The 24,645-nt window shown below is 43.0% G+C and overlaps 1 protein-coding gene across 14 annotated transcripts in view; it reads right to left on the bottom strand.

Moving 5' to 3' along the window:
* Positions 1-24,645, bottom strand: part of Apc (APC regulator of WNT signaling pathway) — a 113,529-nt gene that overhangs the window by 44,709 nt on the left and 44,175 nt on the right. For 6 of the 14 annotated variants that reach the window (XM_040758056.1, XM_040758059.1, XM_040758063.1 and 3 more), the window contains exons 2-5: positions 5,117-5,201; positions 4,283-4,481; positions 2,044-2,196; positions 1,437-1,545 (exon numbers count right to left, since the gene is read on the bottom strand). In XM_040758056.1, the coding sequence (XP_040613990.1) occupies positions 1,437-1,545; positions 2,044-2,196; positions 4,283-4,481; positions 5,117-5,201 (546 nt within the window). Of the gene's footprint in view, positions 1-1,436; positions 1,546-2,043; positions 2,197-4,282; positions 4,482-5,116; positions 5,202-12,556; positions 12,710-24,645 lie in introns of all 14 variants that reach the window. The other 8 variants (XM_013123995.3, XM_005065296.4, XM_013124005.3 and 5 more) reach the window with 3 other exon arrangements.

Raw genomic sequence — 24,645 nt, 5'->3', positions numbered from 1 at the left:
TGTGTGATGTCCTGTGGCCAGGAGAGTCTGGAGGGCTCTGCAGGGAGCAGGGCCCTTCTCTTCCTCCCCGGACTCCCGGCTGCTCTAGGAGAGTGAGCACTTAATGCCTGGAATTGTAGCTCGTGCACCGGGAAACCCTGTTAACTATACTCTGGAAGGCTTCTCTCCCTTTATTTTCACTTCCTGTCTGCTATGTCCTCTCAAGACTGCTATGATAAGGTGAAAGCTGAACGCAGGTTACACTGGCAGAGTCTTACCGCAGCCCAGGCTGGCCCACCCTCAAGGCTGACAGCCTGGAGCACTGTGGGGCTGAGCATGAACCACACACCTGTCTCATTTCCCCTTCTAAATATCACATAAAATACTGATGAAACACACAACCTTGAGATTCCTCATGGGTTTCAGAAGCTTTCTTTTTATTTTTAGACAGGACCTCTTGCATCCCAGTCTGGCCTCAAATTACTATATAGATGAGGGTGGCCTTCAGTTTATTTTTAAAAAAGACTTGTCACTTTTATTTTACATGAGTGTTCTGTCTGCATGCACATGAGGATACCATATGTGTGCCTGGTGCCCACGGAGGGCGTCAGGTCTCTGAGGACTGGAGTTGTGGGTGGCTGTGAGTTTCTTGTGGGTGCTGGGAAGCAAACCCAGATCCTCTAGAAGAGCAGTGAGTGCTCCTAACTGCTGAGTCATCTCTCTAGCTCTAAGACTTTGAGTTTTCTCCCACCACCAGGTGTGTCCCTGGGACTGGATTCAGGCTGCCAGCCAGGCAGAAGTCATTTTACCTGCTGAGCAATCTCACTGGTGTCCATTTTAAAATTCTAAACAAAAGTGTATTTGCTAAAGGGATTCTAGAATTCACAAAAATAGTAAGATCCATGGCTATAGCTACTGGCATTTATACCTAGATAGAGTAATATTTCAATTATCTTCAAGGATATCTTAGTTGTAAAAACTATCTGGCATGATTCCTGTATTGTACAGAAAAACCAAGCAGATGGTATAATGTTTCTACCAATTAAAAATATAGTTGTCTAGTGGAATCTGGATTCAGATAGTTGTCTAGTGGAATCTGGATTCAAAGAAGTATCTGTTGGTATACAATAAACTTTCATTTTCTATTAAAAACTAATTAACAGGCTGGTATGGTGACACAGGCCTATAATCCCAGTACTTGGGAGGATCAGGTCCTCTTCAGCTATATAGCAAGTCTGAAGTCAGCCCGGGCTACTACCTAAGACCCTGTGTCAAAACCAGAAACAAACCCCCACAAAAACAAACAAAACCAAAAAATACTATTGACCCATTATATATTTAGGTTAACAGCTAATTAAGACCATTACAAATGCAGCTATCTCAAATTCCTTGTTGATAATCTGAATACTTTTAAAGATCAAGCAATTCAATCTCAGCTGTGCTGCCACGGTACTTACGTTTTCAGTTAAAGGCAGGCTATCTATTCTTTTCGTGAGGTTCTGAAGTTGAGCATAATACCAGTCTTTTTCCTTTTCTTCTTTGTCAAGATCAGCAAGGAGTAACGATCTATATTAAAAGACAGGTAAGTTTACACAAGCTACCGCACGTTGTCTAAGACTAACTCCCAGTTGTTACTGTAAGACAGCAGAGAACGGATGAATGAGGAACTCACTGACTTGGAGTGTGTGGTAGGACTTAGGGTTTTTACTCACTGACATCTGAATGCCAGTGTGTTCGGTCCCTGAGTAAGACAGTTCTCAACCTGACTAGGGCTTTCTTTCATACAGTCTACAAGGTGAGGCAAAGGTGTGGACAGAACAGAACTCAAAGCCAGCAGAGTAAACACTATACTAAAGGGGCTAAGCCAGCAGCAATGACTCTGGGGAAAGGGAGGAGCCTGGAAGCCGCGGCCTTGGACACCAATGTCAGCCAGCGGCTGAGCAGCAACACTGAATAAACGCATCACACCTGCAGTCAGAGGAAGGCGCTCTGAAGTACAGAAACTTAGCTTGGAATCTTGAAACGACCTTACATAGTTCCTGAAGATCCAGTGCCACCACACACCTGACCATTACAGATACAAGCATACGACAAGACAGTGTTACTGAGATAAACTCCTCAGGAGTAAAAAGCACACGTTCCGTATTGTTTTGTGTGGCTCTGCTCCCGAAGCAGCGTCTGTCATCACTTTCTCTCTCTGTTGTTTCCAGGGGTTTTCTGTGAAGATGCACGTAATAAGGCGCCTATGTTTAGGAACATAAATACTCTGCTATTTCATGTATAAAAATCTATGTTGGGGGTCGCTGCACATAAGAACAAAAGACCTGCTGTGTACTTCTGATGGCTGCCTAATATCCCATGTATCTCACCGTACTGATGACTCCACAAAGGAGACATGCTATGGCAAGTTCTTTACTGGGGAGCACTATTAACATTATACATTACATTAATGTCTTTATGCACTTCATTCCACACATGTTCAAGCATGCACACATGATAAATTCTGAGGGCACATGTATTTTTACTTACTGTTCTAATAAGATGTTACATCAATTATATAGCCTACAATTTTTTATGAATTTAAGTTTATGACACAATTTCTTTTGTGTGTGGTTTTTTGGTTTTTGGAGACACAGTTTCTCCGTGTAACTTCCCAGATTGCCCTCGAACTCACAGAGATCAGCCTGCTTCTGACTTCAAGTGCTAGGATTAAAGACACATGCTACCATAGCTAGCTATAACACAACTTTTAAAGTCTTACATATCTGAATTTATAAACCTCTAGGATATCACCATGATTTTAATTGATGTAATGCACATAACTGTTTTTTCTGAGTTTGCAAACCTCCCCTTTCTGTAACTTGTACTTCTCATTTATAGGACTTCTGTATTGGGTTGGGAATGGCAGTACTTAAGTCACTAGGTTGCATATACATTTTTTTTCAATTTACACTTATAGTAGTTTTGTTATTTGGAAAATCTGAATTTTCGTGAAGTCAGACCTGTGAATATTTTCTGTATGAATCTGGAATTTGGCCACACACAATGATGCTTTCCCCTCTGATGATACACTATTTTAAAAATTCTGTTTGGTGTGTTCTTGAGAAACATTCATAATGAGTACAAATGTATGTAGAAGGCTTTGTTCTTGCTACGATCACCCTTCCTGAGAAATAATGTCAGAAATAAGCAGCCTTCATCGTAAGGAAATGAATGGGCAGGAACTGGCAAGAGATAAATGGCACCAAAGCAGGAGCTGAGAGATTTCCCCCTCACGTATCAGAGAGCAGGAGCCGAGAGATTTCCCCCTTAGGTATCAGAGAGGCTGAGACACAGGAACATTCTAATGCACTTTCATTACTAACAGCTGCTCGGCTCACTAATACTTGCAGTAAAACCCATTTTAAAAACTGCTTTCTCTAAAACTCTCTGCTAATGATATTAGTACCAAAATGAGTTCCTGGAAGGCCAGTGTGCTCACACGTAATCAAGGGGACAAGGTGGCGGAAGACGGTGGGTCAGGACAGCGTTGGTCAGCCCGGGTTCAGGGCAGAAATAAAGACTGGCCCAGTGAGAGCAGAAGAGAGCTCAGCATCCCTCCTAGTCCACACAGCAGCCAGACTTCCACAGGTGGCCACACCCTACCTAAGCCAGAGATAGTAAGGTCTTCCCCTTCCAGTGAAACATGATGCATTTCTTTATACATAATTATTAAAACTTATCTTTCGTTTTATGTATATATGTGTGTATCGCGTGTGTCCAGGAGCCCCTGGAACTGGAGTTACAGCCAGCTCTAAGCTGCCAGGTGAGCGCTGGGAACAGAACCCGAGAGAGCACTGAGCCCTGTGATCTACATACTATCTTAACATTCAGTTTTCACAAGCACCAGTTCCACAAAAGAACTTGACATAAAATTTGTAGACTCACTAAGGCCATAAAGCTATTATCTAACATACATGTTACCATTTAAACATCTGACCTAACTTTTAGGATAAAAAGATAAGGCACCTTCTGGGCATTAAGAGTCCTAAAATACCCAAGCCAGGCATGCTGCCTTTATCTCAGCATTCTGAGGCAGAGGTAGCTGGATCTCTGTGAGTTCCAGGACAGCCAGGGCTACACAGAGAAACCCTGTCTGGGGGCAGGGGAGGTGGAAAAAGTAGGAAACTAAAAAGACACTGAAACAGAAAATGCTCTAAGGAGCAGGTCATATCACCTGCCATCAAACCCTCCTCTGTATCTTACAAATCATCAAGTTGCTTCCATGTACATACAGTAATGACTACACAGGAACAAACGTTACCTTTCTTTTTCAAGCTCTTCCAAATATCCAGTACTTTCTCTGCTTCCATTTACAAATGTTCTTCTTGGAAATGACCCCATGGGAACAGGACTGCACTCTCCTGAGCGGCTTGATACGGATCCTTCCCGACTTCCATAGGAGCGGAGGGACATTTTTGAGCGTAGTTTCACTCCAGGAAAACTGCTATCTAAGTTAAATTCTAAGCAGAGACAAAGCCTTAGGTAGTAACTGCTTTATGTTATATAAAATATTCCTAAAGTTACTATATTATTTTAAAAGTGAAGTCTCGGGCTTATATTTTAAATACAAGCATACATGACTGATAATTATTTATAATAGTTAAAAGCTTCCCCGCAAAAACAGCTTGAGTCATAAAGAAAACAAGTATGTTAGCAGAAATTACACAAAAATGTCCATCCTTAGTGTCAATTATTCTAAGCAACAAAGCGAGAAAGACATTTTAAAACAGATTCTGTTAGAAATGGCATAGGAAAAGCTAGGTATCTCCACCCCAGTTGGAACACCCCCCTCCCAATCTACCTGCCATGGGAGTCTTATAAGACATGGCATGCCGAAGCATATTTAGTGACTGGTAGAATACAATGACTTTTAAAAACAACTCCGAACTCCCAAGGAGAAAACTTAGTCACACACTGAAATCCGATGACATGTGGGAACAGCAAGCATCAGACCTTTCCTCTGTTTGCATTTAGCAGCCTCGACCCAGCGTGGAAATGGGAGCAGGCTGAGTCCACAGTCCAAATAGAGCAGCTGACTCCAATCAGTTATCAAGCTATCCTAAAACAGGGTTTCTAAACTACTTAAAAAATGTACCTTTAAGACGCTCTAGTAAGTCAGTCTGTCCAGAAGAAGTCATAGCTTCATCTTCAATACTCCCCTGGAGCTGTTTAAGTACTTCCTATTGAGAAGAGCACAGTACATCAACATGAAATTCTAAGTAACTTCTTGATGACACGAGTCTGTATTTCTTGGCATTTAGATATGATCAGGGAGAAAGCTATTTCATTTCAGGCTGATAACACACCCTAAGCTATAATGTACATTAAATGTACTACCTATTATTCATTGCTATAGCTCAGGAACTTGAGATAACTGTGATTATGAGGAGTCTCCATGCAAGAGACTCACAGCACACAAGGCCATGGGGGCCATGTTATGATCAAAACAGACACAATGAAACAAACTCATTATTTGGTGCAATACAGGCTAACAAAACATCTGTTAATTTTTACGAAAGGTGGAATTATCATCATTTTGAATCAGCTGACACATACAGATTTGCTTAAGCCACAAAAATGGCTGTTGAGCACCTGCCCCTCTTGGGCCCGCATCTGCTGTTGAGCAGCTTACTTCCCAGGTGCCACAGCCCACTTGAGCGGATTGCTAGAGCGCTGACTCACACTTTACACGCCTGTCTGCTAGAGCGCTGACTCACACTTTACACGCCTGTCTGCTAGAGCGCTGACTTACACGCCTGTCTGCTAGAGCACTGACTTACACGCCTGTCTGCTAGAGCGCTGACTTACACTTTACACGCATGTCTGCTAGAGCGCTGACTCACACGCCTGTCTGCTAGAGCGCTGACTCACACTTTACACGCCTGTCTGCTAGAGCGCTGACTTACACGCATGTCTGCTAGAGCGCTGACTCACACGCCTGTCTGCTAGAGCGCTGACTTACACTTTACACGCCTGTCTGCTAGAGCGCTGACTTACACGCATGTCTGCTAGAGCGCTGACTCACACTTTACACGCATGTCTGCTAGAGCGCTGACTCACACGCCTGTCTGCTAGAGCGCTGACTTACACTTTACACGCCTGTCTGCTAGAGCGCTGACTTACACGCATGTCTGCTAGAGCACTGACTCACACGCCTGTCTGCTAGAGCGCTGACTTACACTTTACACGCCTGTCTGCTAGAGCGCTGACTTACACGCCTGTCTGCTAGAGCGCTGACTTACACTTTACACGCCTGTCTGCTAGAGCGCTGACTTACACGCCTGTCTGCTAGAGCGCTGACTCACACTTTACACGCCTGTCTGCTAGCTGCCTCCTGCCCTCGATGCCACTGTCCTTTTTCTCACATAAACTACTTCTTGGTAATATTTTTTCAAAATGTATTTGAAAGTCATTCTCAATCCAATTTTTCTGTCCAGTTACCTGTAAGCCTTGTCTTATTTGTATTCCTTGGTAACTTAACTTACATTTCCCATACATTGAAGCATGCCACGATAGCTCCCAGCATGGCCTTTGTTTGGCCAGTTTGATTTTGAAGATGCAGAAAGACGCACCGAGTGAGTGTCTGCAGCCCTGAAACTGAAGGCAGAGCTGCTCACTGTATGGGAAGAGACCAACAGAGGCCCTGAAAGGAGCTGCTGGAGAGTGGGCGGGGCAGCGCCACTGCCTGCCTGCACCCCACCACTGAAAGCACTGAAAACAAATAACCCGTGTCACACAGACCATGGTGTTACTCGAGAGGTTTGGGGAGGAAGGCGTGGGGACCCGGAGGAAGATGTCATGCTGAAATCATCTCCAGAGAATGTCACCACTGTGAGGATGAGACCACATCCAGACGGGACATCACCCTTCAGTGAGCGCAGAGCAGCCCAAGGGGAAACTGACGACGTCATTCTTGGGGACCATCACTGCTCCATGTGCTGATGGAGTCAGGACGTTAAGTCAGTGGAGGAGCATCAGGCCCTCCCCAAAGTCCATCCACACTAAGTCACTCTGACATCGCTCACATTTCCTGCCCTGAAAACTGTTTCACATTCACAGCTTATCATAAGATTATTTTTTACGTGTCTGAGGCAGAACTTATAATCTGATTGTGAATCTACACCCACAAATTGTCCTCTGACTTCCATATGTGCAGGGCAAGCACACACACAGGAGTGCACACGTACACACACAGGAATGCACACGCATACACACACAGGAGTGCACATGCACACACACAGGAGTGCACATGCACACACACAGGAGTGCACATGCACACACACAGGAGTGCACATGCACACACACAGGAGTGCACACACACACAGGAGCGCACACACACAGGAGCGCGCACACACACAGGAGCGCGCACACACACAGGAGTGCACACACACACAGGAGCGCACACACACAGGAGTGCACACACACATGCACACACACAGGAGTGCACACACACAGGAATGCACACACGCACAGGAACGCACATAGCAGGGAAGTAACTGTGAACAGAACATCTCTGGCTGGGCACAGCTTAGCAACAGAATGCTCTTTGTAGAGAATGTGTGTCCCCATAAGCTTAATTCTCAGGGCCAATACCAAAGCCTTAGTAATTCTACTAGAAATTTGTTGATAAAAGCAGCAATATAAATCAAACAAATGACATTTAAGGGAAAATTTTTAAAGAGTCTTAAGAGTAGCAATTTTAAAAAGTGTCAGCCTGTGCTGTTACCTTACGCTATCTTTGCTAAGTGCAAGCTAGACATGCCAACTCACTCATACCCGGCCTCTCTGCCTTAAAGACGACAGCATTTAGCATGACTTACATGACTTACAGCGTGCAGTGAACAGTCTGTGCCTACTTCCTAACAAGAGAACCTCAACTGTGTTGCTATTTTGAGACTCAATATACACACGTACAGCTCTTCAGTCCTGGATGGCCTAACCTTTCCAGTTCTGGTCCCCTCAAGTTCTCACCAGGACATCTTCAGTCCCCAGCAATAACCATTATGCTGGAACTAGACAGTGTACAGCCCGAGAGTCTCTGGGCTTCCCACTTCTAACATAATCTTACCTGTAAGATGCCTCCATGTAGTCACCGTTTTCTGGTGAAATAAGAAGTCTACTATATGAATACACTCCCTGTTTATTCTTTCTTCTCCTAATGGGACATTTGGATGGTACCAGTCTGAAGGCTACTATGATGAATGCTAGCATGATCATTCTGTACAAGTATCTAGCAGACATACACAATTCTCTTGGGGTGATTTCGAGTTCAAATGCTGAATCAGTGTTTAACTTAAAAAGAAACAGCTGGTGTGTGTGTGTGTGTGTGTGTGTGTTTAAAATAGGCCCAGTGTGGTATGTGAGCATTTCAATATTCCAATTTATGAGTATCGTCTTTTAAAGCTTGGTCATTTGAGCAGGAGTAAAATGGTCTTGTCTTATATGACAGGTGATACTGAACTACTTTCCATTCGTGTACCTGGCCACTAAGCTTCCTTTAGAATTCTCTTTAATTCTGGAGGCCATGTTGCAGAGCACTGGATATTTAACCCCATCTGTCTGTCTAATTGTATCAGTGTGTACACGTGTGTACGTGTCTGTGTGTGTATGTGCCTGTGTGAGTGTACATGTATGGATGTGTGTATGTGTGTGTGTACATGTGTGAATGTGTATAGGTATATGGATGTGTGTGTATGTGTGACTTAGGAGCACACAGCGCTTTCTTCTGGGGGTTACCCTGCTTGTACCGCCAGTGCTTTTGTCCTTACCCATTGACCAACTCCCAAATTAGACCTTATTGTTTACAACAGAAGTCATTTATATATTTTGAAACAAGTTCTTTTTGTCAAATGTATGTGCAGCATGGTAAATGATTTTACTCGGTCAATGATGTCCTGTTTTCCATGTTCTTACTGAAGCCTTCTGTATGATGAAGTTTTTCTCTTTGACGAAGCCTGTACTGGCTAGTTTGACATTAGCCTGCACAAGCTACAGTCAGCAGAGGAGGAACCTCAACTGAGAGGACACCTCATAACAGCAGGGGACAGGCAGGCCTATAGGGCATTTTCTTACTTAGTGATCTATGGCGGAGGGCTGAGTCCATGGTGGGTTGGGCCATCCCTGGGCAGTTGGTCCAGGGTTCTATAAGAAGCAGGCTGAGCAAGCCATAAGGAGAAAGCCAGTAAACACCCCCCCACGGCCTCTGTGTCAGCTCCTGCCTTTAGGTTCCTGCCCTGCTTGAGTTCCTGTCCTGACTTCCTTTGATGGTGAACAGTGATGTGGAAGTGTAGGCCAAACAAACCTTTCCTCCCCAAGTTACTTTGGCTGTGGTGTTTCATATAGTAATAGAAACCCCAAGTTAGACAAGCTGGTCCCAGGAGAGTGGAGCATGTTTGGGGAGGACACGGAGTGGTCAGGTCTGGAGAGATGCTCTGTGGGATCTGGGAAGAATGTCGAGGGCTGTGCACAGGGCGGGGCTGGCCTCTGAAGCTCCAGGTGTTTAAAGACCAGGGCTGTTTGTTACTTTCAATTCTGTGGCTCCAGTTAGCTGGGGCTAACAGACACCAGAACTATTGAAGCAGAACCGTTGCTTTGAGGGGATACTCTACGCTGCTTAGCTGGGGCTGAGAAATTAGTGGTGATTACAAGACCCCAGCAGGTGAAATCTTCTGGGAAGTGTTTCCTGAGAGTCAGAACATTTTTTATTGTAGATACAATTCTCTATCAAAATTTATAGCATTTCTGGCATTTTATCAATTTCCTGTTTTCAAGACATTATATTTATGTCAAGAGTCTCTGACTAACTCCAACACCTAGACTGCTTATGTACTACCTCCTGTTTTTGTCTTGATTACCACTTTCTTACTTCTTAAAACTCGACAGTGTGCCAATGGTGTGTCTATAAGAACAAGAAAGACTTAAGACTTAAGTGCATTTTCCTACAGAGCTTACCTTTTCCCTGCTGGGCTACCTCTGCCATCCTACTAGATACAGAGAATGGTTTGAACCTAACTTAGTTTCAGGCCATTTCAATCTGATTTGGCTTCTTGAGTATGACCCTTTAATTTAGACTGAAAACACGGAAGTCTGTTTCCTCAACCTTTAACCTCCTATGCTGTACAACCCACATGTGTCTTGGGAACCAGTCATCTTGGCACAGTAGATGCATCCCTTAAAATTCTCACTATGGTTTTCCATCCCTGCTTCATTTTCTGGTGGTTCTTACCTCTTTAGCACTAAAAATCTGTTCCTTTTAGTTAAGGTTTTAAATCTGGTCTAAAAAGTTCAAAACCTAGAATATACTTTATAAAACTAAAGTTTTTCTCCCTGAAGCAAGCCCTATCTATAAGCTAATATGCCTTTTATTCCTTCCCCTCCCTCCTCCTCCAAGACCCAATGTCCATAGCGAAAGCAGCCCAGGTTTGGGGCTCCTCTCACCGGCCTTCCGGTGTGCTCCCTGGGCAAAGCTGTCTGCTCAGCCTGTACTTAAAGTCAATGTCCCAGAGAGGAGCGTCACCAATAATCTTAGGCTTGCTTTGCCTTTCATTTTAGTATGTATATTTAAATAGGGATTCTTTACAGACACAGCCACAGTACCATACTTGTATCTAAAGTATTTCCTCAATACCCTCAAATAAGTGGTCTGATCATATTTCCCTAACTTTTAATGTACATTCTCCTGTTATCCCACAGGAGATATTTTTATATTTTTATTGTGAGGTCATGTAACCAACAACAGGACAGTACCCTCTTTTGCCAGTAGGTGGTACTACTGCTTGTATTTTAGGCTTCCCTAGTTTCATCTGAAGATGTGTCTTGCCTTGCTTGGTTAAAGGTCAGGAAACATGCTTCAGCGTTGTTTTGACTGTTTGAACTACTGTACTACATTAACTTTAACTCAACATGGAAATTACTAATGGTTTCCAAAGCACCTTTTTACAATCAATAGAAGACAAAACGGGTCACAGTCCTTTAACAGCCTAGAGCCAGTTAGGAAGCAATCCACGAACAGCCTCACTGAAATCTGGAATTAGTCTGACGCCATAAACCCGATCCTAATGAAATACACAGACAAACCTGCAAGGGTGTGTGCAGAAACACCTTCAAGTAGTCACTGAATTCAGGCGCACCTTACAGGGATTCCTCTTGATGCAGACTGTTCTTGGCCTATGAGCAAGCAGCCCAAGGCGTGACCTGTGTAGTCACTCTCAAAGACACTGCACTTCAGCATGGAGACAGACCTAAGTGCTGGTTAAAATGTCTCCTCCAAAGTGTTTTTTAAAAACAATTTTTGGATTTGCTTAAATAATGAAAGGAAAACTTCAAGCTAGATCGGACTTCTGCACTACAAACTGGATCTATACTTTCTCAACAGGTCCTCCAGGAGGCTTGCCAAATGTATGCAGTCAGACAGACCAAAATGTGTCTGCAGTTTCTATCCTTGAACTCTCACAAACACATGCCCTGTACAACTTTAAAGTGCACTGAGCTGTAGTGTTAAGATAACAAATGGCTTTCTAGCCTATGAGGTAACCGACTCTGGTGTTGTAAGTCACCGAAAGCAGCCTGTGGTAAGGAAAAACTAACGCTTGTTTATAGTTTACCTATTTCCGAAAGGATATGAAGTGGACATTTTGGAGATGTTATTGCCAGAGAGGTTTCTGGCCATTAGAAAGATGGGTGAGAGAGGAGGTAAGAGCAAAGACTGAGCCGTCAGGATGCTGGAGCTAAGGGATGAAGCAGGAAAGAGAAGAGCAGTTCTTCAGCGAGACACAACTGTCTAGAAAAAGGGAGACTTTGAAATGACAGAAAAAGAATTGACAGGAAAATGGGTATAGATGAAGAAAGTAGAGTATTCAGAGGAAAAAGTCAGGAACTACGATGTTAAAATAGCCAAGCAACAGAAAAACACAAAACAGATTCTCCCCTTAGGGAAGGAAAAGGGAAGGAAATAACCATTTCTGTTGACAATCTCCAATTTTATGAAGTTACTACATTCAGCATAAGCTGGGCATACCAGAAATTAAAGTAACTAAAGTTTTAATCAATTACTTTGAAGACAAAATCTTTTCCCTTCTACACACTAAATACTGTGTAACTTTTCTTGCTATTTGGCAAACCAAGTTAAGGGCTTGGAAGTGCCATAGAAATCATCATTTAGGATTATGATACCTGCATTTTCCAAATAAGACAATGTGATATTTGAGATACGCTGAGATACAAATAAAGCTGGTTTCTATAAGCTATATAGAAAAACCTTTCCACTAAACTGAAGTAGAATGACAAAGTTGGGGGTCTTATTTTTAAACTTTAAAACAAAGAATGAATTAGTCACCAGGGTTAATTTATTTTCTCTACATGATTAATTTAACACATTTACTAAGAATATGTTAACTTTCTTAAGAAGGAGTTTATATATTATTGTTTAGCTTAAAGTATACTTTTGAGTAAGTAAAGTGTCTTAGTTATTCCAAGTTTACAAGAGGGAATAATGAATGAAAGTGATAAGCTACAATTAAGATTGCAGTCTTGATACCTTCATATTAGATGCCTCAGTTTCCAGTTTTGTAAGATGATTGGAATTATCTTCTAGCTCTTGTCGAAGACTTGAGTTCTCCATCTTCAGGGCCTCAACTTGCTTTAACAATTGATCATATGAAGCTGCGGCCATCCTTGGCTACCCTTGGACCTATAGGGTTAGAAAGGAGTTTGAAATCCACTGCTAAGAATGGAGAAGATGCTTGCTGTGTCTTGAAGAAAGAGACAAAGGAAGCAAAACTGCCCAGACAGGAGATGGCGCCCACGTGCGGGTTTGGTCTGCAGACATCATCACTGGAGCGCGGCAGTGTCTCAAGAGGATGGAGCACGGGGTGTCAGCTGAGGGGAATGGGCTGAAGAGCGGCAGAACCTCAGCCCTAAGCCACAGTAAGTCTTTCAGGGCTGGAGATGACCTAACTAGCTCTGTATGTCAAACCTACAGAGCACAACCATGGATAAAGAGTTTGCACAGGTAAGGTACTCTAGTCTTGGATTTGGACATAGTTTGTAGGTTTTCAGAGTCAGAGGAGATTAATGAGACACAGAGTCCACCCTGCCATTTCTAGTTATGGAAGGCTGGTCTTCAGCATCACCCGTGGTGCAGCAGTTCTGAAGACTTAGGATTTCACAGAACAGCAGCCATTCGGAACCATGGCAAAGGAAAACACAACCCGAGACTGTTGATGGGAGAACAGTCCACTCTATGGCAAAAGTGACTGTATTCAGACTGAGGCTGAAAGACTCTTGAAAAAGCAAAGTGAGAGAATGGAGGAGACGAGAAGGAGAGTGGTCGGCATGACGGACACAGAATGACACAGGGATATTAGGACTGATCAAGAAGATTCGGGAAGCCCAGAGTCTCTTTAGTTTAATGTCACCTCACTTTGAAATAAAAATTAAGAATAAACAATTCCGATTTATTTAACACAAAAATAATGCGTATATTTAAAGACCTTGATATAAAATGCTTCTAGAAAAGGAAAGAAATCTCTTTAGAACAATGCAGGCTGCCTACAACATTGGCCAATCATGGCAACACTGGAGCTGTACAACTCGAACACCCTAACCCTGAATCGAGGAACTCAGAGGACAGGTCAGTGTTTCCCGAGAAGGGGAGGCCGGGGCTGGAGGCCACCTATCATAGGTTTCCAAAGGTAAACACGGGGAGAACTTGCATTTGGAAGCACGGGTCTTACGCTCAGGCGTGGTCGACCCTTCATTATTTCAGTGTGTAGATGGCATTTAGCACTTGCTTTAATGTCACTTATAGGAATGGTATTGGAGCCAGTAACAAAATACAGACTGAAGAACAACAATTCCAAGTAACTGTACCACAGAGGCACACGTGTAGCAGAGCTTCTTGGCAAGGCCTCAGGGTGAAGCCGCGAGGTCAAGAAGTAAACCACTTTCTACAGCACCACGGAGAGCTCTTAAAGACGAAGGAGAAATTCACAGGGTTAATCTTTTTTTTTTATACATGCAAACAATAATCAGGTCCAGAAATCATCTGACAAGTGGGGATCTGACAAAGCGCTAATAATTAAGCCTCCGAGTAATTTGTTTAAAACACAATTATAGATGACGTTACACTACAAACAAAGGCGACGGTGATGTGGGGTGCACTGAGGCAGGTCACAATTATAAAGCCACAAAAGAGCAAGCTGTGTCCAGCCGGCAGAAACTGCAATGAGTATTCAGATGGGGGTTGCTGTTTGTCTGAACACAAGAGTGTAATACCCAGGGAGGCCAGAAGAGGGCATCAGATCCTCTGGAGCTGGAGTTACAGGTCGTTGTGAGCCGCCCATCCATCTAATGTCCTCTGGAAGCACAAACATTCTTAATGGCTGAAACCCCCAGATGTGTTTTGAATGGTGGTCTTTCAAGATTCTCATGACCTCTACTCCCCTTAAGAACCTTAATCACTGAAGTTCTGCTCTAACAACGAGCTAAGGAAAAGTGAGAGGCTTCATGGAGAAATACTCTAGCTTATCACCCTTCTAGGAGGCTGAAGTTGCACTCCCTGACCTGCAGCTGCTCCACACAAACTCTGTGAACTCATGCATTTTCTTTAGGAATACTCCCCATCACCCGTAAGACTTTCACATCTCACAGTGTAACTGGAAGTCATTCAGCAACTTTAACGGCTGAGGCGATGCTCAGAGGTAGAGTTCTTGCCTAGAATGTGCAAGGGGCCAATCCCCAACATCTACACAAGCCAGCAAAGAAGCCTATGCGACCACATAGTGTCACCGTCCTTGTGAAACGCAGGAGCAAAACCCGGACTTTCCCTGAGAGCACACAAGCACCTCCAGTCTATAGTTAAGATGCCAACTCAGATCTGTGCTCACACCACAGATAATGAGATAGGGGAAAGAACTACCAAGGAGGCTGCAGTCCAGACTTCATCCAAATGCTTCCAGAAAACACGTGCACTGCAAAAATAAAGCAAGGAACAGAAAGGCAAAAGATGATCAGGATTAAAAGTGGAGGGTTTATTATTACTAATTTAAGTCTGGGACTGCTATTTTTTTAAATAATAGAACATCTGTCTTGGTTTTAAATATATATTTATATAAATGTAAATATATGTATATATACATATATATGCTAATAATACTTTCAGATGATAATGGAATAAATACCAATGGAAATTGGGCAAATCATAAAAGGCCACCTAAAATCATGAGATCATAAAAGAGCATCAGTCACGCAAATCTCAAAGTTTCAATGTAACAGCCAATACACCAGAAAACATGACTTACCAAACTGACCCCCATGAAGAGAAGGGACACTTTTCACGGAAGTTTACAACACGGCTGAGCATTGCGCTGTATGTATATCTACAATCAATCCGAGCACTAGAGATGAAGGCAGGAGAATGGCTACAAATCCAAGGCCAGAAAGGTCTGCAGAGACTGGGTTGGAGGACTCACAGTGGCAAAGCTACTAGTTTATGTCACTGGACAGGACAGGTCCACAGAGAAAGAACCCCCAGCAATCAAATCAAAACAAAACAAAAACAGCAAAAAAAAAAAAAAAAAAAAAAAACACTAGAGACAAAAATTCAAAAAACAAGGGTGTCGGTCACTGTCATCTTTAATGAAGCATTGGTTAAATATTTTCCTCTCCCAGAATTCAGTTTACAGACACCTTCTACCAACATATTACAGGGGAAAAAAAATCACCCCAGCCTTACAAAAACATTTTCAAGAACAGAAAACCAGTAAACATTCTCAATATATCTGTAGGAACAGTATGATGACCACAGTGTGAAATTCAAAGACTTTGTGCACAAAACAACACAGGTTATTGTTACTCACAAATATTGGTTCAAAACCTCTAAAGCAAATATCAGAAAACAGAATGCACAGTAAAGAACCAAACTGAGCTGACTCTAGGAATGTAGATATAATTTATAATATCATTTGCTCCATTAAAATATTAAGGTTTTAGAAACACGTGGTTATTAAAATAGAAAAAAATCCTCTTTACAAGAGTCAGCGGTGTGGTCTGATTAAGTTCTTTACAGACTGGAATAGGACGGAAGCTCCCAAGCATTTCCACAGTAAATGCTTCTGTTTTGTTTTGCAGTGTTGGATATTCTGGGGCCTCCTCCACACTGGGCAAGAGCTCTCTTATCACTGGAACCCTAGCTCCTATATGGATTTAACCGTTTTGTCTCTAGACAGAGTCTGACTCTGTAACCCAGCTGGCCTGGACCCGACAGCAATCCTTGCAGGAGGTACAGGTGCCGGCTGCCGTGCTGGCCCACGTCATTCATAGGCTGGGGTGGCTCAGCCGGCAAAGTGTCTGCAGGGCCAACATGAGGATCCCAGCTGACGCCCAGCATCCAAGTGTGCTGCGCTGTTTCAAGAGCGGCTTTCGCTTGTGGTCCCAGCCTGGACCCTGGGGCTCACCTGACCACTCAGCCCAGCGCACTCAGGGCAGTGAGAGAGCCTGTGACACCTGCACGGGCCGCTGCGCCCACATAAGCTCGGGCGCATGTGCACACACCCCCCCACCCCCAACCCCCCGCCTGCTGGTGCCACTCCTTCCACAGCCTGGAGGTCTTAGTGAGCGCTGCAAACCCTGACCACACGAAGAGCAAAGACTGGAAGAGGAAACAAACCAAACAAAAACTTAAAAAAAAAATTTCCGCCGGGCGGTGGTGGCGCACGCCTTTAATCCCAGCAGTCGGGAGGCAGAGGCAGGCAGATCTCTGTGAGTTCGAGGCCGGGCTGGACCGATAGTGTCCTAAACAATACAGAGAAACCCTGTCTCGTAAAAAAAAAAAAAAAAAAAAAATCCAAGACAGGGTTTCTCTGTATAGCCCAGGCTGGCCTTGAACTAAAAGATCTGCCTGCCTCTGCCTCTGCCTAGTGCTGGATTAAAGGAGTGTGCCACCACTACCCAGGCCCCCCAAATCCTAAATGTGAAAATATAACATTGTCAGATTCCAAATTGATATACTAATTTTAATAAAGGATTTAATCCCAAGAAGAGCATCTTACTCGTTGTAACTTTCTTTAACGACCAACGCAGACCTCAGCCACTGTCTCCGCTCTCTGCCAGGCCTCCTCGCCAGTGACCTCCGCCTTTCCTACATCCTGAAAAGGCTATGTGTGCTGTCTGAATTACGGGGTGGGGGTGGTGGCAGACATCTTTGGAGGGAGGGCCAAGGTCTCACTCTGTGGCCCCGGCTGCTCTAGACCTCCACATACGGACCAGGCTGACCTCACTCACAGTCACTGAGATGCTCCTGCCTCTGCCTCCAAGGTGCTGGGATAAAAGACACGGACTATCATGCCAAAATGCACATATTTTCTGTAAGGGAAAACATCAAATATTATAAGCCTTTGTAGGCCAACATGACTCTGTCACACCTTCTGGTCTTTGTAGCATGAACGCATCTCAGAAAACACAGAAATGGGAAGGCATGCCAACTTATAAAAGCGGTGGCAGTCTGCAAACCCCTGGCATCTATCCTGATTTTCAAACATTCAAGTGTGGCCCACATAACTTCAAAGGCTGTTGAGAAACTTCTAGAACCAGCCTCTGCTGTGCCGTCTGAGAAGAGCGGTGGGTGGCTGAGGAGGCCCCACCTCAAGCCAGGGCCTTGCGTGGCCAGCCACTTATCGCCTCTTCACTTCAGGCTTCACCAACTTGGAGACTGGAAACTCACACTGTCAAAAGCTTGGCTATCACTCATGTCCTAGAGACAAGAAAATCCCCAGTACTGGTCAGGAACAGAGCTGAACGAGTGCTGTATACTTCAGGAGTGAAAGATCAGGCAACATTACAGATCCCACAGATGACTATCTCAACTATTACCACAGAAGGCTCGAACCAGAAATTCCATTTTTATAGTCATTCACATAGAACTGTATATAGCACATGAGTAGTTGTCGCCTATGTAGGAAATCAATTATATTAATAATATTAAGCAATTTATTTTTCACTTAACAGAAATGTAAAGTTATATCCCAACTGTATTTTATTTGTATTAACTTGGGAGATTTAAATTTCTACAACACTAAATCATACTGTGTCTCAGGACTCTCCATTCAGCCCCTAAAGAAAATTTCCTAGATGCCTCCCAAGAAAGGACTTAGGCTTTTCATACCAGTTTTCTCTCTTTTCTCAGTTCAAGTTTCTATGAATAATCACCACTCAACACCAAATTACACTTGGCTACACAGCTAATCTTTTCAGATTACCAATGCTATGAATTGTAAGTTTTTCTAGCAGATCTACTGTATAAACAATTGCTTGAACTATAAACAAAAGTACATCTTGCCTTGTTTCCTGATATTTACATCTCATTTCTTTTTGTCATATTAGCTTGAAACTACAAAATGTATACATTATCTTGTTCCTAATTTTAACAGGAATGGTTTACTATTTCAGCATTTAAATTTCTTATTCTTTGGATATTTTTTCTTTCTGAAATTGTTTTTCTAATGTTGGGCTATCGTCCATCCTGAAATAAATCCCACTTGTTTCATGCTTTATTCTCTTGAATTTTCAGTAGTGCAGGGTCTTTTTTTGAGAAACCTGTGTGTGTGTGTGTATGAGAGAGAGAGAGAGAGAGAGAGAGAGAGAGAGAGAGAGAGAGAGAGAGAGAGAGAGAGAGAGAGAGAGAGAGAGAGAGAGAGAGAGAGAGACTCTAGTCAGTCTGGAACTAGCTGTGTAGACCAGCTGACCTTGAACTCACAGGTGTTTTCCTGACTCTGCTTCCCAAGTGCTGGGAATAAGGGTGTGTACCACCACACCTGGCAATTTTTACAGTGCTTTAAGATAAGATTTTGTATGCTACATCCATATAATGGAGTGGTATGTGTCTCATTATGTGATTTGGAATAGTTCAAATACTATCCCATGAAAACTAGGAAAGTTCCCTCTGGAAAGAAAGATTCTTTAAACTGTTTACAAATTTGTTCTGTAGTTGTTTTCATATTAATTTTTACCAATTTTGTTCATTAATAGTTCACCAATGAACTATCTGTTTCCTCTTGCTGGCTAAGGATACTGTAAACACAGTATATGCATTCTCTCATTTTAAAATTCGTCTTCTTTTCTATTCACGTTTGCCTCATCTTTTGTCCCTTTAAAATTTATAGGGTTTCATATATTTCATTCTTTACCAAAATTCAACTTTTGGTGTCAAGCGTCTTTTACTAATTATTGCCTAGTATTTTCTATTGTTTTCTTTCTTTCTCTCCCGCCACCCCAGTTTTTTGAGACAGGGTTTCTCTGTGTAACTCTGGCTATCTTGGAACATGCTCTGTAGACCAGGCTGACTTTGAACTCACAGAGATCCGCCTGCTTCTGCCTCCCGAATCCTGGGATTAAAGGTATGAACATCTCTTTCCTTTTAATTAACATATTTCTTACATTGGTTTCCTTAACAACAGAACTGTAAAGGGTGCCTACCAACTTCCTTTGGCTACAGCCCTGATAATGGTCTACAGGTCTTAGTAGGTAAGTGCCGTTTTTATTTCCAGAAAATTCATGATTTCCTCGCTCACTAGACCAGTGTGGTTCTCAACCTTCCCAATGCAGCAACCCTTCCTCATGTTGTGGTGACCCCAACTTCATAAAACTATTTTGTTGCTACTTCATACAGAAATGATATGCACTAGCAATTACAGGAGCAAACAGAAAACAAGACAGACTCAGAGAAAAATGAAAGATAACCTTCCATTACAGATTAAGATAGTGGATCCCTCTCTGTGGCTACATAATGGAGCCAACAAATACTGATATAAGAAACTTTTCTTTTCTATAGAAAACAGTCCCAGAAGTGTGGTCCCCTTCCATTTTGGGCAGTAGCACCAACTGTGTCAGATTGAAAAGCAAGCTCCCGCCAACGGGGTGAGTTGAAGTCCCCATCTAAGTCAGGGATGAAACGCAGACGCTATTTATAATTCTCAGAGTACACTGGCTAGCTGAGTTTTGGTTTGGGTGCCTGCCTTTCTTGAAGAACAAAAATCACCTTGCGGAACTGTCCCTGGTGTTGTTCAAATGATCTTTTGTGTGTTCTGAATTTGTTTCCAACCATGGATTCGAGTGTGTTTGAGGCACAGGTACCTGTAAACCTTTTGTTGACAGAGTCTCCGCATTAGTAATAAAGCTAAGATACCATATTAAAGGGGACCTGAATCACTGACTGGTGGAATTCACGGCCAAGTGAATAAACACAGACAAGGACACAGAGCAGGAATGTGACAATGGAAAAGTGAGATCTCTACAAGCATCAAAAACTAAGAAAGAAAGAAGAGGTTCTACCTTGGAGTCTTCAGAAAGAATCAATCTTGCAAACATACTGGCTTCCGGCTTCTAGCTTCAAGAACAGCAGAGTCACAGATTTATAATATTGTAAACCACCAGCAGTTTGTGGTACTTTGTTACAACAGCTCTGGGAAAAGTAACAGTGGTTCAGGTAAGCTAATGTGTTACTTGTTCTGAAGTGACTTGGGGGTGGCACTCCTGGAAAAAGGACAAACAAGATCACCACACAGCCATCAGGCTTGTGCGCCGCCTTGCACGCTCCTGGCTCTGTGGGCACTGCTTCTGTCCACTGCAGATGCTAACACAAACGTGAGGACAGAGTCCCGGGAAAGGGGGGGAACCCTTTCATCCGTGAGGATGAAGACATTCCAAAGGGATAGCTGTGTCTTTCGATTTGACTATACTATTACACAGGAACACTCAAACAGAAAATTCCCCAAGAACCTCATGCTGGGAGAAGGAAAAGGCCTCAGCCAGAAAGCAACTTGTCTCCTGGAGAGAGATTCACACAGCTGTAAGAGCCTTCCAGATTACTTTGCAGGATAAGACTGAAGTCCAGACAAGGACATGTCATCTGGGATGGTGCTGGTCTCACATCTTGACCTGGACTGACAAATTAAGATGTGCATATTGGTCCACTCTTTTACCTTTAGTCTCACTTCAGGACAGAGAAGATAGATTGGGGTGTGTGTGCGCGCGCACGCACGTACACACCACACAAGTAGGTAACTGTATCTTTGTCTCTCTTCCCAATGTGACACTGAATAAATCTTTTGCGTCCCACTTTTAATTTGGCTATTTCAATTGGCTAAGGATGATGACCACACCTGACTTGGGACTTAGGCTGTGACCCCTGAGTTCAATAACAGGAATACCATGGTCAAAATTCAGAAGTGAAAAAGCAACATATATATAGGGAACACATGACCATCTAATATAGCTAAATACAGTATGAAAGAGCCAAGGAGACCAGGGAGAGAAAGATAAAACACCACTGTGGCTTGTGATGAGATTGTGTAAGGAGGCCAGCGTTGACTGGAAAGTCCACAGAAGGTGTTACAAGTCTGAAGGTGTAGAGTGACCTCTCTTCTCAGTTTCAATCATAGACTATGTCCTAAGTAGCTAATGCACAGATAAACATTTAACTGATAACAAAGCCAGTATCTAAAAACAGTAAAAAACACCTATTTCAATACTCTCCAATTATACCTTAAATGAAAATTATAGTCTTACTTCAAAAGTAATAGCTATTCACAAAAGAATTATTTTCAAAATGCTTCAGAAAAAATTAAAAAACAAACTGTTTTAGTATACTTATGACAAACAAAATTACAAGCCCAGAGAGTTGTCTGTGCCCTAATCTCCCAAATGCATAGATGCATTACTTCAGTCAGGCCCGGGGAAGCAGACTTCCCTGAATTATGTGGGCAGAACCAATGCTACCATGCAGGCTCTTAGAATGAAGAAAGGGGCTGGTGAGAAAAGGGTGTGTGACAGCGGAGGGGAAGTTAACTACGCTGCAGTAAAGTGAAGCCGGAATGAAGGAGGCACCTACAAGCTGGGAAAAGGCAAAGAAACAGAGCCTCCCTCCCTACAGCCTTAGGAAAGGCAGTGTTTCTGACGAGTTTTCCACTTCGGGCCAGTGAACACCACTCCATCTTCTGACTTCCAAGAATGGGCAACAGTACATTTCTGCTTTAATCACGAAGGGGGCTAGGGATGTAGCTCAGTAGGTAGAGTGCTTGCCTAGCATGCACAAAGCCCTGGATTTGGTCCCAGCACCACATAAAACCAAGTGTACAACCATGATCCCAGCAGTACAGGCAGAAGATCAGTAACAGATCAAAGTCATCCTCAGTTACATATAGAGTTCAAGGCTAACTTGGGTTATACAAGACCCTTTCTCAAAACTCAACCAACCAACAAAACCCAACAGCTAACAAACCCAAGCCACCCACGAAATTTGTGATAATTTTTTACAACAGTTAACAGGAAGCAATGCCAATATGGTGACCACTTCTCTTAGGGCTAAATTACAGTGACATCTTCTTGGTCCATGAAACGACCTTCAAATGTTTACACAAATTCTCTGACCCTATTCTTATAAGAGGCTAAGTCATCTTTTTTTATTTTTTTGTAGGCTAGACTTGGCAGCTCTTAGTAAAGGAAGACTGTTGTGGAATAATCATTTTGTACATTGTGAAGATGGGTCTTTAGCAGGCACCCTCTGGTTGGTTTAATAAAGAGCCAATAGCTGGGCAAGAGACGGTAGGCGGGACTTGTGGAGGAGAGGAGAGGAGTAGTGTAGGAGAGCAGAGACTCCAGTGAGGCATGGGCTGGGCATGCAGTACAGAGGAGAGGTACCTGAACCACATGATAGAATGCAGATTAATAGGAACAGATTAATTGAAGTTTTAAGAGCTAGTTGGGGAAAAGCCTAAGCTAAGACTAAGCTCTCATAATTAATAGTAGGCCTCCAAGTCATTATTTGCAGGCTGGTAAACCAAGAAAATCCAACTACATAAGACAACAGAAATGATAGTCTGCGTACAGGGTCTGAGACTAGCCCATAATGGCTTCCTTTTTTTTTTTTCTTTCCTGTGCTGTTCCTTGAGGGAAAGCCAGCAGCCATGCCATGGAGACATTTAAGCAGCTCCATGAAGACCCATAAAATAAGCAACTGAGAGTGTTCGCCAGCAGACATTGGGAAACTAAGGCTATGTGAATGAGCCATCTTGGAAGTAGCCTGAGTTCTAGTCAGGACCTGATGACTGTCAAGATGACCAAAATCTTAACTGTAGCTTCCTGAGAAAACAGAGTTTCTCACACAAACAAGATGCTCCTGAATTCCTGTTTCATGGAAACTCTGAAACAGTAAGTGCTTATATTTTAAGCCACAATGTCATTTCAAGTTATTAAGTTTTGGTGTGATTTGTTATATATAACACACAACTAAGATAATCAGTGAACAAGCGCACATCACTGCAGGGTTTGCAGGAGTAGAATCCAGAAAAAAGAAAACCTACAGCCTCTACCGGAGTGAATGGTACCATGGGTCACTAAACAGCTGTGTCAGCACCACAGAGTCAATGGCTAGGTCTTAAAAACAGCAGAAGTTAAAACATTCTGGCAGCACACGAAGGAAGGGAGAGCAGAGACAACAATTCTCAGCCACACAAGATCACAGAATTCCTAAGACAAAATGGAAGCATACTCTGAGATGAGTGAGCAAAATGTAGTGTGCATGTATCGGAATTACTCAGTCTTCCAGAACAGAGAAACTAAGATACAAGGTATGCTTTAAATGATTCGTGAAGACATTATGAAAAATGAATTAAGCCAGTCACAAAAGGGTAAATATATGAATCTTTGTATATGAAATTCTTACAACAGGTAAATTCATAGCATAGAGGTAATAAAGTAAGTAGTGTGCTAACTGCTAGGTGTCAAGGGGAAAGGGAAATGGGACTTTTATGTTCTCAAATTTCCACAAGGAAAGATGAAAAATTTCTGGAGATGATGGTGGTTATGGGTTCACCATGTATTCAAGCCCCCAGAACTGGACACTCAGAAATAAATGCTTATGGCCCAATGGCAGAGGCTCACGGAGTGTGAAGGCTGTGGGGTTCCATCTGCAGCAATGCAAAAGCAAGACACACACTTTGAAGGACAAATGGAAGGAGAAGGTAGAAATAGAGGAAAAGCCCCCCCGACATTACACATCACCTTACTAAAACAACGGGGCACCCTTCCTTGTCTAAAACAAAACTAGAAGGTAGAAATAGAGGAAAAGCCCCCCCCGACATTACACATCACCTTACTAAAACAACGGGGCACCCTTCCTTGTCTAAAACAAAACTAGAAGGTAGAAATAGAGGAAAAGCCCCCCCCCGACATAACACATCACCTTACTAAAACAACGGGGCGCCCTTCCTTGTCTAAAACAAAACTAGAAGGTAGAAATAGAGGAAAGGCCCCCCCCCGACATAACACATCACCTTACTAAAACAACGGGGCACCCTTCCTTGTCTAAAACAAAACTAGAAGGTAGAAATAGAGGAAAAGCCCCCCCCCCCGACATAACACATCACCTTACTAAAACAATGGGGCGCCCTTCCTTGTCTAAAACAAAACTAGATCTGTAACTGGCTGCTAGGACTAAATGATATAGGAACCATTCCACTCAACCTTCAAGATATCCAAAAGCTAACTGTGATTTCATGCAGGTCTTAAAACAGGGTACAGAATCTCAAAACACAATGCATTCCTTTCTGGCATATCAGAAAACATTTCAGA

Source organism: Mesocricetus auratus, unplaced genomic scaffold, assembly GCF_017639785.1.
Source record: "Mesocricetus auratus isolate SY011 unplaced genomic scaffold, BCM_Maur_2.0 Super-Scaffold_100015, whole genome shotgun sequence".
NCBI classification, from domain to species: Eukaryota; Metazoa; Chordata; class Mammalia; order Rodentia; family Cricetidae; genus Mesocricetus; species Mesocricetus auratus.
Note: the sequence above shows the minus strand (reverse complement) of the source record. Positions and strands in the feature narration are given on the sequence as shown.